This window comes from Rhincodon typus, chromosome 2 (assembly GCF_021869965.1).
Source record: "Rhincodon typus isolate 14 chromosome 2, sRhiTyp1.1, whole genome shotgun sequence".
Lineage (NCBI taxonomy): Eukaryota > Metazoa > Chordata > Chondrichthyes > Orectolobiformes > Rhincodontidae > Rhincodon > Rhincodon typus.
This window is the reverse complement of record NC_063333.1, coordinates 65,356,320-65,373,112: the sequence shown is the minus strand read 5'-3', so window position 1 is coordinate 65,373,112 and position 16,793 is coordinate 65,356,320. Positions and strand designations below refer to the sequence as shown.

Below are 16,793 nucleotides of genomic sequence, written 5' to 3'. Positions count from 1 at the left end.
TGCCAAGGATCTTTGGTGAAATTCTGCAGTGCATCTTGTAGGTAGTACACACTGCTGCTCCCGAGCATCAGTTGTAGAGGGACTGGAAGCTTGTGGATGTAGTGCCAATCAAGCAAACTGCTTTGTTCTGGATGGTATCAAGTTTCTTGAGTGTCACTGGAGCTGCACCCATCCACGCAAGTGGGATCATTCCATCACACTCCTGACTTGTGCCTTATAAATGATGGTCAGGCTTTGGGGAGTCAGGAGGTAAGTTACTCACTACAGTATTCCTAACCTCTGACCTGCTCTCATAGCTACTATTTTTTATGTGCCGAGTCCAGTAGAGTTTCTCATCAAAGACAACCCCAGGCTGTTGACAATTGGGGGATTCAGTGATGGTAACACCATTGAATGTCATGGGGCAGTGGTTTGTTTTTCTCTTGTTGGTGATGGATATTGCCTAGCCTTTGTGTAGTGCAAATGTTACTTGCCACTTGTCAGCGTAAGACTGGATGTCATCCAGATCGTTACATTTGAACATGGGCTGGTTCAGTTTCTGAGGAGTTGTGAATAGTGTTGAACATGGTACAATCATCCCCAAACATCCCCACTTCTGACCTTATGATGGAGGAAAGGTCAGTGATGAAGCAGCTGAAGATGGCTGGGCCTAGGACACTATCTTGAATAACTCCTGCAGAGGGGTCCTGGAGCAGAGATGATCGACATCCAAAAATGACAATCATCTTCCTATGTGCCAGGTATGAGTCCAACTGGTGGAGAGTTAGCCCTGTGATACCCATTGATTCCAGATTTGCTTGGGTTCCTTGATGCTACATGATCAAATGCAGCCTTGGTCATCACTTATGAAATTCCGCTCTTTTGTCTATGTTTGAACCAAGGCTGTAACGAGGTCAGGAGCTGAGTGGCCCTGGTGGAACCAAAACTGGGCATCACTGAGCAGGTTATTGCTGAACAAATGCTACTTTGTAGCACTATTAATCATACCTTTCATCGCTTTACTGATGATTGAGTGTAGACTGATGGGATGGTAGTTGACTGGGTTGGATTTGTCCTGCTTTGTGTGTATAGGACATACCTGGGCAATTTTCCACGTTAATCAGATAGATGCCAGTGTTGTAACTTCATTGGAAGAGGTTGGCTAGGGGAGCAGCAGGTTCTGGAACCCAAGTTTTCAGTACTATTACTGGAATGTTGTCAAGTCCCATGGCTTTTGCAGTATTCAGTGCCTCCAACTGTTTCTTAATAGCACATGGAGTGAATCAAATCAAATCTGCTGAAGACTGGTACTGGTGATCCTCGGCAACACTGGAGTAGGCCGAAATGGGTCATCCAATTAGCAATTCTGGTGAGGATTGCTGTGAATGCTTCAGCCTTATGTTTTGCACAGATGTATTGGGCTCTTCCATCATTGAGGAGTTTCCTCTTCCACTTACTTTTTTAATTGTTTACCACCAGTCATGACTGGATATGGAAGGATTGCAGAGTTCAGATCTGATCCATTGGTTGTGGGATCATTCAACTCTGTCGATTATTTGCTGTTTGGCATGCAAGTAGTCCTGTCGGTAGCTTTACTAGGTTGATACCTCATTTCTAGGCAGGTCTGGTGCTGCTCCTGCACTTTCTATTGAACCAGGGTTGATCTCTTGGCTTGAAAGGAATGGTTGAGTGGGTTCCCTCACCTCCTGCCACAGACCAAGTCTAGGAGCTATGAACTTTAGGACCCGCCCAGCTCGATCAGTAGCATGGCTGCCGAGTCACTCTTGGCAGTAGATATTGAAACTCTTTGCCCAGAGTATATTTAGCGCCCTTGCGACCCTCAGTGCTTCCAAGTGTTGTTCAACATGGAGGTGTACTGATTCATCAGCTGAGGGAGGACAGTATGTGGTAATCAGCAAGGGGTTTCCTTGCCCATGTTTAACCTGAAGCCAAGAGATTTCATGGGGTCCAAAGTCAAAGTTGGGGACTCCCTGGGCAACTCCCTCTCGACTGTATATCACTGTGCCGCCACCTCTTCTGGGTCTGTCCTGCCGGTGGGACAGGACGTGATGGCCACAATGATGTCTGGGACATTGTCTGTAAGGTATGATTCCTTGAGTATGATTGTCAGGCTATTGCTTGTCTAGACTGTCAGACAGCTCTTCCAATTTTGGCACTAGCCCCCAGATGCTAGTAAAGATGACTTTGATGGGGCTTTTTCCAGTGTCTAGGTCAACACCAGGGGATGCATTCAGCTTCACTTCTTTGTTGAGACTTCATAGTGACGGATACAAATGAGTGGCTGCTCGACCACTGTAGAGGGCAGGAGAGAGTCAACCATATTGCTGTGGATCTGGAGTCACATGTAGACCAGACTGAGCGAAAATGGCAGATTTCCTTCCCTGAAGGACATAAACTTACTTTGTTCAATTTGTTCTACATATAAAATTAAATTTATGTGTTATTTAAAGAAAGCAAAATCTTACTGCTTAATTCTATTGGTTAAACTGAGGTATTCAGATCTCTCTTCAAAATGTTATAGTCCCTAAACAAATTGTGTCAAGATATTGGCATGGAAAGATGCATCATACGATGTTTTTCACTCTGAAACTGCTCTCCCTACCTCTGCTGATTTAACTAACTATGCCTCTCTTCACACAGTTTTTACCTGCATTCAGCCTCCTGTGTCAGTCAGCCTTTGCTACATTGAAACGATTAGTGTTCCAAATCAATGCTGACCGTCAGGCAAGCAATGACTGTAGGCTCCTGAGACTATTTTGGAAGGGGTGGGGGGGGCAACAGCAATTAGTACAAGTTCATCCCCTCCATACACTGGAGCCTGGTCTTCAATCATCTTGGTCTGTCTTCCCACATTAAAGGAACACAGACATCTTTCACCCCCTCCAAATGAAATTTGGAGCCTATAACATAAAGACTCATGGACAAGACAGGCAGGATAACACTAGCTCAAAAGAACAGGGTAGCAGATCCACCTTATTCTGGAAAGGTGGACCAAAAGAAGAATCTAACTCCACGGAGTTGGTCTCGCCATCCTCCACCTGCCACACAACACACTGGCCGTGATCCTCACCAGTAGATCCACCACAGATCCAGTACATGTGCAAACGTGGGTCAGGCAAGGCTATGTTGTTGCTCAGGAACAAACGGAAACACAGACAATTTGAGGAGTAGGCCATTCGACTCGTCAAGTCTGCTCTGCCATTCAGTATGATCGCAGCTGCTCATCCAGCTCACCACTCTAATCCCACCTTTCCCCCCCTATCCCTTTAGTCACGGTGTGTCTATCACCTTGAAAACACAATGTTTTGGCTTCAACCGCTTTCTGTGGTTGTGAATTCCACAGGCTCACCACTCTGCGTGAAGAAATTTCTCCTCAAATCAGTCCTAAAAAGGTCTATCTATCTAAAAGTTTCTATGAGAACCCCCTCATTCTTCTGAACTCCAGTGATTACGATCCTAACCAACTCAATCTCTCCTCATACATCAGTGCTGCCACCCCAGAACCAATCTGGTAAACATTCACTGCACTCCCTTAATAGCAAGAACATCCTTCCTCAGAGGAAGAGACCAAAACTACACAGAATACTCTAGGCGTGTTCTCACCAAGACGCTGGATAACTGCAGCAAGACATCCTGTTCCTGTCCTCGAATCCCCACGCTTTGAAGGAAAACAGCAGGCCAGGCAGCATCAGAGGAGCAGGAAAGTTGACGTTTCAGGTCAAGACCCTTCAGAAATGGGGAGGGGGAAGGGAGCTGGGAAATAAATAGAGAGAGAGGTGGGGTGGGACTGGGGAAAGTAAGTGGGATGGTGATAGGTGAGTGCAGGTAGTGAGTGGTGGGGATCAGTCAGTGGGATGGGTGGGTTGGATAGGTGGGAGAGAAGTTAGACAGGTTGTGTCAGGTCAAGGAGGCAGGATGAGAGGCAGGCTTGGATATGGGATGAGGCCTGGGGTGGGGAGATTTTAAAACTGGTGAATTTCATGTTTAGGCCATCGAGCTGTAGGCTCCTGAGGAGGAACACGAGGTGTTGCCACTGTGACACTGGAGGAGGGCCAGATTGGACATGTCACCCAGGGAGTGGGAGGGAGAGTTAAAATGGCTGGTGACTGGAAGGTGTTGTCATTTGTCACGTACAGAGCGCAGATGCTCTACGAAACGATCTCAGACTCTACGCATGGTCTCACCGATCTAGAAGAGGCCACATTGGGAGCAGCGGATACAGTAGACCAAGTTGATGGATGTGCAGGTGAACCCCTGTCTGATATGAAAGGTTTATTTTGTGCCTTGGATGGCAGTTAGAGGGGAGATTGTAGGGGCAGGTGTAGCACTCCCTGCAGTTGGAGGGAAAGGTGCCGGGGGTGATGGGGTTAGTGGAGAGTGTGAAGCAGACAAGGGAATCGTGGAGAGAGCGGTACCTACGAAAGGCAGATAGGAGTGGGAAGGGAAATATCTCTTTGGTTGTGGGGTCGAATTGTAGGTGGCGGAGAATGATATGTTGGATGCGGAGGTTGGTGGGGTGACATGTGAAGACAAGGGGGATTCTGTCTTTATTTTTGTTGGGGGAGGAAATGTGAGGGCAGAAGCACGGGAAATGCAAGCGATGCGGTTGAGGGCATTTTCAATCACCGGAGGATGGAAGTTGCGGTCCTTGAAATACGAGGACATCTGGGATGTGCGGGAGCGGAACACCCCGTCTTGGGAGCAGACACAGCGGAGATGGAGGAATTGGGAGTAGGGGATCACATTCTTGCAGGAGGGTGGGTACTCCCAATTCCCAGGTCCCCCTAGGAGGCCTACAGCCCAATGGCCTAAACAAGGAATTCAACAGTTTTAAAACCTCCCCACCCCCCCAGCTCATCCCATATCCAAGCCTCCCTCTCATCACCACCTCCTTGACCTGATAAAACCTGTCCATCTTCTCTCCCACCTATCCACCCCATCCATCCCACTGACCAATCCCCACCACTCCCTTACTACACTCACCTATCATCATCCCACCCACTTTCCCCCGCCCCCCCACCCCCCCCCTCTATTTATTTCCCATCTCCCTTACCCCTGCCCATTTCTGAAGAAGGGTCCTGACCCAAAACGTCAACTTTCCTGCTCCTCGGTCTGCTGTGTTCCTCTAGCTCCATACTGTGTTGTCTCTGACTCCAGCATCTGCAGTTCTTGCTATCTCTCACATATAGTTTGCCTCCTTTTCTGTCTGCTGCACCTGTGCATATACTTACAGCAACTGCTGCATGAGGACACCCAGGTCTCGTTGAACATTCTCCTCTCTCAATTTACAGCCAAGTAATAATCTGCCCTCCTGTTTTCGCGACCAAAAAAAAAATCTCACATTTATCCACATTATACTGCATCCGCCATGCATCTGCTTACTCACTCAGCCTGTCCAAATCAGACTGCAATATCTCTGCATTCTTTTACAGCTCACCCTTCCACCCAGCTTTGTGTCATCTGTAAAACTAAGATATTACATTAGATCACTCATCTAAATCATTAACATATCGTGAATAACTTGGATCATGACTTGTCACTACCTCCCATTCAGAAAAAGACTTATTTATTCCTACTCTGTTTCCTGTCTTCTAACAAATTTACAAAAAGGATGTATCAAGCATAATTTCCCTTTTATAAATCCATGTCTACTTTAAAATCCCTGATAATGGACGTTAGCATCTTCCCACTACTGACATCAGACTCATTAGTCTAAAATTCCTGGTTTTCTTTCTACATGCCTTTTTAAATATTGGAGTTACATTAGCTACCTGCCAACTTGGAGGAACTGTTCCAGAGTCTATAGAATCTTGGAAGATGACCACCAAGGCAAGCAATATTTCTAGGGCCACTTCTTTAAGTACTCTGGGCTGTAGATTAATCAGGCTTTGTGGATTTATTAGCCTTCAGTCACACCAATTTCTTGAACACCATTTTCATAGTAAAGAGATTTGCTTCACTTCCTCCCTCAAAATCCTGTGTTCCCCATCATTTGTGGTGCGACATTCATCTCTTTCTTTGTGATGACAGAAGCGAAGCATAAATTTAGTTTTCCGCCATTTCTTTGTTCCCCATTACAACTTCCCTCGTTTTTAACCATAAGGGGCCTACATTAGTTTTCAGCAATCATTTTACCATTACATATGTACAAAAATTTTTCCAGTCAGTTCTTATGTTCCCTTGGTTCTCCTTTGCTTACTTCCAAACGGTTCCAAAAACTCAAGTTTATAATTTGGATGCTTTTTTTTGCATCTAATGCTATCTGTAACTTCCATCCTAAATCAAGATTTTACCACTGTTCTCCAAGTTCATTCCTGTCTGGCGCAAGAATGCAATTTTTGTAGATCACCTATTTGCTCTTTGCCATTGCCTATCCGCTGTCAGTCTTTTCAGTAACATTTCCCAATCCATCATAGCCAATTCACACCTCATATCATTGCAGTTTCCCTTATTCAGGACCCTAGTTTAAGAATCAACTACCTCACTCTCCATCTTGATGAAGAATTCTATCACATTTATGGTCACCCATCCCAAGAGGTCTCTCAAAACAACATTCCCAATTATTCCTTTCTCATTGCATAATATTCAGTCTAAAATGACCTGTTCTCTCATTGGTTCCTCAACGTATTGGCCTAGAAAACCATTCTGCAGGAATTCCTGCTCTACGGTATTGTGACTAATTTGATTCACCCACATGCAAATTAAAGTCATCCATAATTACAAATGTTCCTTTACCACATGCATCTGATTTCCTGTTAATGCCATTCCCAACATTACCACTACAGTTTGTTGGTCTACATACCACTCCCACTGGGATTTCTCAGTTCTACCCATATAGACTCTACCTTGTCGGAGCTAATATCTTTCCTCAATATTGTGTTTTCATCCTTGTTAACCAGTAATGCAACTCCACTGCCTTTTCCTTTTTGTCTGCCCTTCCTAAATACAGAAAACCCCTGCATGTTCAGTTCCCGTCCCTGGTCATCCTGCAAACATGTCTTCGTTATCCCAACTATATCACACCTGTTTATGTATACTTGTGTGATGAATTCACCCCCTTTATTTCAAATGAGATATAGGGAGCAGGGTGGAAAGTGGAGTTGAAACCCAAAATCATCCATGATTGTGCTGAATGGCAAAGGAGGCAAAAGGTCATATGGTCTACTCTTGCTTCTATTGTCCATGTTCCCACAGAAGCAGGCAGTGTGAAATCTATGAACAGCTTTGTAAATCAGAGAGGGAGCGCGAGAGAATTTTCCAGACGCAGGAAGCAACAGTGCAGCAAGGTCCATGCTTGACCAGAGGTGTACATAATCCTGCGATAGTCAAAGAGTCAGAGGATCACTTAACTGAATACTCATGGGAAGATCCCAAGAAATCTCCACAAGTAAAGGAACTCTAAAGCTCCTGCAAAGTATAGAGGGATGCTTTGGTAGAAATCTTTTAAGAAGTAATATATTGAGAGTTTCAGGTTTAAAGAAGAATTATTCATTAAATATATTGCTAGGTTGGTAGTGTTTGTTTAAATCTTCCAGCATAAAACAAGTTCTGTCTTTAAAATATTAAACCTGGTGACATAATTCTTTAGAGTCATAGAGATATACAGCACAGAAATAGACCGTTCGGTCCAACTCGTCATCCCAACTATTGTAAACAAATCTAGTCCCATTTGCCAGCATTTGGCTCATTTCCCTCTAAACCTTTCCTATTCATATGCCTATCCAGATGCCTTTTAAATGTTGTAATTGTACCAGCCTCCACCAATTCTTCTGGCAGCTCATTCCATACACGCACCACCCGCTGTATAAAAATGTTGCCCTTTAGGTCCCTTTTAAATCTTTCCCCTTGTACCTTAAACCTATGCCCTCTAGTTTTGGACTCCCCATCCTGGGGAAAAGACCTGTTTTGAGATCACAACCTTTGGTCATTTAATGGACATTTCTTATGCCTTAGTTTCAACAACAAATACTAGATTACTGAATATAATCAAGGTATCCTCAGGGTTCTCCATAGTTCCAAAAACTAAGTCAGATCTTTTCCTCACTTCTCATATATACACACACTCTGCAAGGTTCATCTGGATCATAAGGACCTTCCTGACTGATTTATTCCTCCTAAGCGCAGGAGAATGAGATCAACTGTGACATTTCTAACTAAAGCAAATTAACGCAGCAAATGGAATGGGTCAAAGCTAAGAATATTTTTATTTCACCTCCAGGATACAGTCAGAGTTGGGGCGATGCAAAGCTCAGGAGAGACTGAGCAGGCAGATTTCTCAAAAAAAAACAGACAAAACAGATTGCACATAGGAGAGATAAAGTTTTGAAAGAACTTGATACAGTGAATGTTCACAATTCCCATTTGACAATGAAAACACAGAAAAGATAGCCAGGAACCAATAGAACAGAGACTATAGAAGTAATGTCATTGCACACAGGGTGAGGAAAATTTGGATCTTGCCACTACATGGAATGGTTGAAATGGAAAGGTCTTGGCAAGTTGCATGTGAAAAGAATGTTTCCTCTTGTAGAAGATTCTAGAACAAGGAGGTTGTTATTTAAAAGTAATAAGTTGTCCATTAAAGAGAGAGGTGAGCAGAATTGCTTCTCACAGAAAGCCATGAGTCTTTGGAACTCTTTTAATCAAAATATGATGGAAGCAAAGTCATTGAACATTTTTAAGCCAGAAGTAATTAGATTCTTAATCAGTAAGGGAGTCAAGGACTGAGGATAAGACAGGAAACTGGTTTGAGAATTATCAGTCATTATCTCAATGAAGGGCAGAGAAGACAATAGGCCAAATGACCTATTTCTACTCCTACTTATACAGTCTCACAAAGGGATGAATGGTTATCTTGGCTCCCAATTCATGTGTTTGTATATGGGTAGTATTTAAGCAATTAAAAATAGAAAGTTTAATGTAAACTTGAGACAGAAGGGAACAGAAGGATATGGCGAAGGGTAAATTTGAGAAATAGTTTAGATGAGGGGGAGTATTGTGAAAAGCACACAATCATTGGCATAGATCAATCAAGCCAGAACTGCATTTCTCCGCTGTAAATTCTATATAATTTTATGGAACTCAGTACTACACAATTTTTGCATCAGTAACTTAACAGACAAATGACTAAGATGATAGGAAAATGTTCAGTCAAGTTTAGACTGAGAGAGATCTTAACTCCGAGTATATTTGGAAATATTTATTTGGCCTGTTCTACATGTTCCATATTTGAAGGTTCTGGCAAGAGTTACATGTGTTCACTTTTCTTTAAAGAAAATCCAATCAGACTAATTTCTTTCAACAAGAATGATGTGTCTCCTCCATAGACCACACTATCCTATTTAATCACCAGAGACATGTTCGATGCTTTCATGTTTTTTCAGTCTGCAATGGGACAGTGGTATGTTCTATTCTGTTTTGATGTTAATTGGCAAGTGCTTTTGACATCAATTCACTAAGTCTAGCTGCTGGGATCTATAACAGCTACCAAAAATTTCACAAGAACCAGGGTCAAATGGATGGACGCAGAGTGTTCAACTCAGCTGCAACAACCTTCATTCTGGGTTAATCCCAGAAATTTGGTGCCATTCCAAAAACTTTTGTCGTGTAGCTGGCAAGACCAGTCTATGATTTTAAATGTCACTGCTCCATCACCCTCTGCAGCAATTCAGAGAAAGTTCATTAGGTTGATCCGTGGTATGGAGGGATTGTCTTAAGAACAAAGATTAAATAGCTTGAGACTCTAATGGGTAGTGTTTAGAAGAAAGAGACATGATCTTATTGAGACAAGATTCTTAAGGGGCTTGGCAGGCTAAATGCTGAGAGGATGTTTCTCCTCGTTGGAAATTCTAGGACCTGGGAGCATAGTCTCAGAATAAAGAGGTGCCAATTTAACAAAACTGAAAGTAGTGCCAATTTAAGATTGAGATAAGCATGAATTAGTCTCTCAGAGAGTTGAGTGTCTTTGGAACTTCTTGCCACAGAGAGCTGTAGGAACAGAGTCCTTATGTATATTTAAGATAGATGGATTCTTGGTAAGTGTTGGAGTCAAGGGTTATGGGGACAGGCCAGGAAAGTGAAAGTCAGAAAGTTGTCAGAACAGCCATGATCCTATTGAATGGCGGAGCAGGCTTGAGGGGCCAAACAGCCTGCTCCTGTTCTTATTTCATATGGTCTTACAAAGTGTTTGAACTGCTCATCCTCAACCAAAGAGAAGTGACTCTAGAAACTGCCCTCCTGAAAAATCAGGTAGGCTTCAGAGAAGGAAGCTGCGGCTCTGACCAGGTCCTTGCATTTACTCCAAATTTGAGACAGGGTTCCAGGAGCAGCAGATGAATGGAGCTATCTTTATAATCTTGTCATCAGCATACACAGTCCAGCGTGACACTTCAGAAACTTTAAACTATTTGTCATGCCACTAAACTCTTTGGTTAGCAAAATCATAATGAACAACCATGAATTACACATTTATCTTGGGAAGAGGCCAGCTGAATTATAGCAGTGAAAACGGTTTGTTACAGGAATAGGTGCTCATGCAGACCTTTCTCAATATCCAAAGGGTGGACATGCCTAGCATCAAATTCCAGAGGTTTATTTCTGCCAGTAACATGACAGTACTGATGAGACTTCAACACTGCAGAAAATAAGTGGAATTGTCACAGGCAACCTGGACGTACTCAAATGCAATTCCAGATCTTGCACCACCAACCCAAAAGCACTAGACTGCACAATCAAATCTGCATGACATGGATATGATGGAGCCATCTGTTCTGGAAGTGGAAGGTGAAGATGGACTGAATAAGAGTGTGGCTATGAGTCCTAGCCCATGGAATAAATCTCGTCAATCTGCCCACATAGAGTTTAGTGGGTACTTAGTTTCTCTACTCACTTCAGGAGGCTATAGAAATAGATAGCTCAATTAGTTATCCATACGCTCTTCCAGTCAAATGAAAACAATTTCCGAGGGCTAATTTCACATTAAATTAAAACTAAACAAAGCTCCAGAAACTAAAATAGAATGTTCTGAAGAAGGGTCACTGGACCTGAAACTTTAGCTTTGCTTTCTCTCCACAACCTGTAGAACACACAAGGTTCATTACTGCAATAAAGTCAGAGGAATTCTGTGACGTCTTTAAGAGATACAGTAACGGTTGCTGGCTCACATTTTGTTTAATGTCCCCTGTATCATTACTGCATTCTGGCCCCTCAAAACACACAAACCCAGTTTTCAGTATAGAAAAGGAGAGCTTTTAACCATGTAGGTTTTACTTTTTGGAACTGTCTACAAAATTCTTTGGCATCTTGCTTTTATTTCCCCTCCTTTGACGTTTTGCTGAAATAACTGCATTTAATCACCTTGTCTGATTCATTCATTAAAATAAAACCCAACTGCAGATGCTGGATGTCTGAAACAATAATGGCAAATGCTGGAGAAACACAGATCTAGAAGGATATGGGCCAAATCCTGGCAAATGAAACTCGGTCAGATTGGGATGTCTAGTCAGCACAGACAAGTTGGGCAAAGGGTCTGTTTCTATGCTGTATGACTGAGATTCTGCCACATATGCTAAGTTTTTACCAGTAATTTCTGTTTCTGATTTCCAGCATCAGCAGTTCTGTTTTCTTAGTGAAACAAAGCCTGCGTGAACCTCTACTATTCAGATCCTTGCCAACACTGTTCACAAATGACAATTCATGAATACATCATTCCTTACCATCGCAGACTGTAACTTGAATGCAACAACTTGCATTATTTTACACTCTACAATTATTCATAAATATTGTTAAAAGAGGGGAAACAGACGTTTTCAACCTACCCACAACGTATTTAAATACTCGAGCGCTAAGGAGATAAACTGCCCTGTGTGAGTGAGTAACAGCTGTAGTCCCACCCAGGTGCTGAAGCAGTACAGGAGGTAGAGGACGGGAACGCCGATGGCCAACACCAGCAGCAGTTTGCGCTTCAGCAGTACCTGGTTACCCAACATCTCCACGCCGTGATTGACGAACGAGATGGGCAACATGAGGGTGGCCAAGACGATGGGCGTGCCGGACTCCTGGAGGCTGCCCAGCCATTTCCTCACCAGGTTAGTAAGGGTAGTCTTGAAAGGATGCAAGAAGGTGCCACAGAGCACAGCCCACAACAGCGGCCGCAGGAACGCCTCCAGGATAAAGTAAACGAGCACAGCGGCACCGCACGAGATGGCCACGAATATCAACGCGCCCGTGTTGTAAAACGCCTGCTTAATGTTCTTGTCGAACTTGAGCGGTAGCAGCTGCTGGACCCCTTGCTGGACGCAGTCACTGAAGAGGCTGACACTCGAGGACCTCACGAGCAGCGGAGGAGGAGATTTAGTCTCCGACACCGCGGCTCCGGCTACTCTCTGCTCCTCCGCCATGTTTGCCTTTGCCCTGGTAACGGTGCGGCGGGACATGTCGGGATTCGTAGTTCCCTAACCCCAACTCTAGAGCCAGCGGCAACGGCCGGGCAAGCAGAAGGAACTACACATCCCGGCAGGCTTCATGGGTGGCGCCGCCTTCAGTTCGTGGAAACTTTGAAAATGTCTGTTATAGGATGAAGCAGCTGGTGGAGTGTCAATCGGTCGGCAGTACTTGTGATGGAGAAGTTTATTTTAGGTAAACTAGCAGTTGTTCTAGAGAGGCTTGGCATGTTACTTTTGCACATGATAATTGCCAGGCAATGACTATCTCTTAAATGTTCCCAAGTAAATGTTCATTTTTACACCAAGGGAAAACTCAGGAGTGTAATGGAAGACTTTCCAGCAATGTTCAAAGCTAAGCACCATCCAGGATAAAGTAGCTTGCTTGTTTGGTGTCTGATCCATCTCTTTTGATATTCAATCCTTGCACTGACAATGCATATTGGCAGCAGTGTATGCCATCTACAGGATGCACTGTAACAAGTCACTAAGGCTCCTTTGGCAACACCTTCTAAATCCACTACCTCTACCACCTAGAAGGGTATCAGAAGCAGATATGACATCGCCCTCAAGGTTCCCACAAAGCTTTGCATCTTGCTGACTTTCTTCACTATCACCAATTGCTTCTTCTGTGGGCTACCAACCGCTTCAGTGTGGACTCGACTTGGAACTTGACTGTAGTTGGATTATTGATTTTTAGTTGCTGCAGAATGGAGCTGGTCTTTTTTTGTCAAAATATATCACAACTGGTTTTAAGCATTTTTGATTAGGAGTGCATTGGCTTGATTTCTAGTCCCATTAATACAAGTAGGCTCTCTTGGGCTAAAACACAGTTCTGATGAGAAGTCACTGACCTGAAAGGTAAATTTCAACACATCTCTCTCAGATTTGCTGAGTACTTTCAGCATTTTCTGTTCCTTTATATACACAGAGAGAGAGAGAGAATCTATTTCCGTCTCCTTAATGGTCAATGACTTTACCAGTGTTGAATTCCACTACCTTTGACATTCAAGAGGTTACCATTGACCAAAGAACCGACTGGCCACATAAATAAGGTACCACAAGAACAGCTCAGAGGCTGCAAATTTTGTGGCGAGTAAATGATCTGATTTCCAAAGCCCTTACACTTTCTATATGGCACAAGCCAGGAGTGTGATGGAATGCTCCCCACTTAACTGTATGAGTACAGATAAAGAAAACAAAATATAAAGCAATGGAAGCTTCATGCAGTGTTGAAATATAGCTTTTAAAAAAACCTCAAAATGTTTTAGAACATGTTCACTTGTTTATAAAATGTATTTTCTGTGAGAACAAAAACAACCACCACATCACAGATCCTTTGTTCATCCAGCCCACTCCCCCTTCCACTGGCTTGTAAACCCTTATGTTTCTATTTCTGTTCAGTTCTGATGAAAGGTCTTGACCTTAAATGTTAGCTTTGTTTCTCTGTCTACAGATATTGCCTGATCTCCTGAGTTTCCTCACAGGATCCCTACAATGTGGAAACAGGTCATTTGACCCAACAAGTCCACACCAACCCTCCAAAGAGCATCCCACCCAGACCCATCTCCCTACCCTTTTCCTGTAACCCTACATTTCCCATGGCTAACACATCTAACCTATACATCCCTGGATATTATGGGCAATTTAGCATAGCCAATTCACCTAACTTACACATCTTTGGACTGTGGGAGGAAACCAGAGCACCCAGCGTAAACCCACCCAGACACAGGAAGAATGTGCAAACTCCACACAGACAGTTGCCTGAGGGTGGAATTGAACCCAGGTCCCTGGTCCTGTGAGGCAGCAGTGCTAACCACTGTGCTGCCAGTTGTTCTTATTTTCTGTGAGACTCACCTTTTGAATAGGGATGATATTTCTGTTATGTATTTATTAACTGATTATATTCATATAATTTAAATCTGTGGAAATGCCAAAAATTAGAAACAAAACAGGCAATGGGTTTAGAATGGTAGAGGTACATTTAGTTTGAAAAATGGCACTGAAAGTTCCATATTTTGGCTTTTATGATCACATTTAATTGTAATGTATAATACATAACTTTGGCTTGTTTGTTGATAGGTTGTAGCATTTAGTTACAAAGTACACTGTATTTATGTTTTTTACACATTTGTAGTGGTTTGTAATGGTGGCTGCTTTGTTGCCATATTGTAACCAAACAGGAAGCCTGAACAATTAGTGTTAAATAAGCCCAATTTAGAGATGCTAATCAGGCTCACAAAGTCTCACAAATCCAGCACCACTTCCCCCACTCCACCATGATTGCTCCTGCAAATTTGAGATAATTGATGATGGTTTTGAGAGGTTTAGAAGAACATTGAATACAGGAGTCAGGACGTCATGTTGCAGCTGTACAAAACATTCTTAAGGCCACATTTGGTGTACTGCATACAATTCTGGTCACCCTGCCATAGGAAGAATGTTATTAAACTTGAAAGGTTGCGAAAATGATTTACAAGGATGTTACTAAGACTGCAAGTGGGAGGCAATGGCCTAATGGTATTATCACTGGACTGTTAATCCAGAGACCCAGGTAATATTATGGAGATCTGGGTTTGAATCCTGCCATGGCTGATGGTGGAATTTGAAGTCAATAAATATCTGGAATTAAGAGTCTAATGATGACCATGAATCCATTGCGACTTGTTGGGAAAATTCCATCTGGTTCACTAATGCCCTTCAGGGAAGGAAACTCTCATCGTTACTGGTCTGGCCTACATGTGACTCCAGACCCACAGCAATGTGGTTGACTCATAACTGCCCTCTGGGCAATTAGGGATGGGCAATAAATGCTGGCCTAGCCAATGACACCCTCATCCTGTGAATGAATAAAGGAAAAAAAGACTCCAGCCCAACAGAGCTTTGCTTTTTGACTCTGTGCCAGCTGCTCCTTTACTCCACAGATCCATCCCCATCTCTGCTACCACCACCAGCCATTGACAGTGACCTATGTTCCTTGTGCCTCTATGAGCACCAGATTCCATTTGTCAAAGTAGCCCACTGACCTTTCAGAAAACTGCACACAGCTGATATCACCATTCAATTCAATCATGGCTGATCTTCTGTCTCAGCTCTACAGTCCTGCCTGTTTCTACATATCCCTCAGTTTGCTGAGAGATCACAAAGCTATCTCAGCTGTCAATAAGTTCAGCGATGGAGCATCCACAATGCTCAGCCTGAGAATTCCAAAGATTCATATTCCTGTGAATGAAGAAGTTTTTCCTCATCTCAATTCTAAATGATTAATGCTCTATCCTAGGGCTGTGTCCTCATGATATGGGTGTCCCTTACGATATGGATGTCCCAACCAAGCAAAACATATTGAGCCCCTTCAGAATCTGAGGTTTCAATGAGATCCCCTCTCATTTTTTTTAAACAGACAGAAATGACCTAATTATGCTACACTATTATAAGATATTTACATCTATGGACTATGTTTTAAATGGTTAAAAATTGCAGCACAATGCTGTGCAGAGGGACTTGGGTGTCCTTGTGCATGAATCGCTAAAAGTAGGATTGCAGATGCAGCAGGTAATTAAAAAGGCAAATGGAATTTTGTCTGTCATTGCTCGAGGGATGGAGTTTAAAAACAGGGAGGCTATGCTGCAGCTGTATAGGGTCCTGGTGAGGCCACACCTGGAGTACTGTGTGCAGCTTTGGTCTCCTTACTTGAGAAGGGATATACTAGCACTGGAAGGGGTGCAGAGGAGATTCACTCGGTTGATTCCAGAGTTGAGAGGGTTGGATTATGAGGAGAGACTGAGTAGGCTGGGATTATACTCATTGGAATTCAGAAGAATCAGGGGAGACCTTATAGAAACATATAAGATTATGAAGGGAATAGATAAGGTGGAGGCAGGGAGGTTGTTTCCGCTAGCAGGTGAAACTAGGACTAGGGGGCATAGCCTCAAAATAAAGTGAAGCAGATGTAGGACTGAGGTCAGGAGGAACGTCTTCACCCAAAGCGTTGTGAATCTGTGGAATTCCCTGCCCAGTGAAGCGGTTGAAGCTACCTCGCTGAATGTGTTTAAGGCAAGGCTAGATAAATTTTTGAACAGTAAAGGAATTAAGGGTTATGGTGTGTGGGCAGGTAAGTGGAGCTAAGCCTCAAAAAGATCAGCCGTGATCTTATTGAATGGCGGGGCAGGCTCGAGTGGCCAGATGGCCTACTCCTGCTCCTAGTTCTTATGTTCTATGCCATTTTCACAATTCAATCCACAAGTAAACTTTCGTACAGGTAATGTATTAAGAAGAGATAGTAAGAACTGCCGATGCTGGAGTCAGAGATAACACAGTGTGGAGCTGGAGGAGCACAGCGGGCCAGGCAGCATC

At 43.4% G+C, this 16,793-nt stretch overlaps 1 protein-coding gene across 1 annotated transcript in view; it reads right to left on the bottom strand.

Annotated features, from left to right (window-relative positions):
- LOC109924795 (transmembrane protein 245-like) overlaps window positions 1-13,195 on the bottom strand; it is a 70,244-nt gene extending 57,049 nt beyond the window's left edge. The window contains exons 1-3 of the mRNA XM_048608214.1: window positions 11,817-13,195; window positions 2,352-2,381; window positions 285-352 (exon numbers count right to left, since the gene is read on the bottom strand). Of these exons, the coding sequence (XP_048464171.1) occupies window positions 285-352; window positions 2,352-2,381; window positions 11,817-12,434 (716 nt within the window). The 5' untranslated portion in view covers window positions 12,435-13,195. The remainder of the gene's footprint in view (window positions 1-284; window positions 353-2,351; window positions 2,382-11,816) is intronic.
- Between the last annotated feature and the right edge of the window lie 3,598 nt (window positions 13,196-16,793).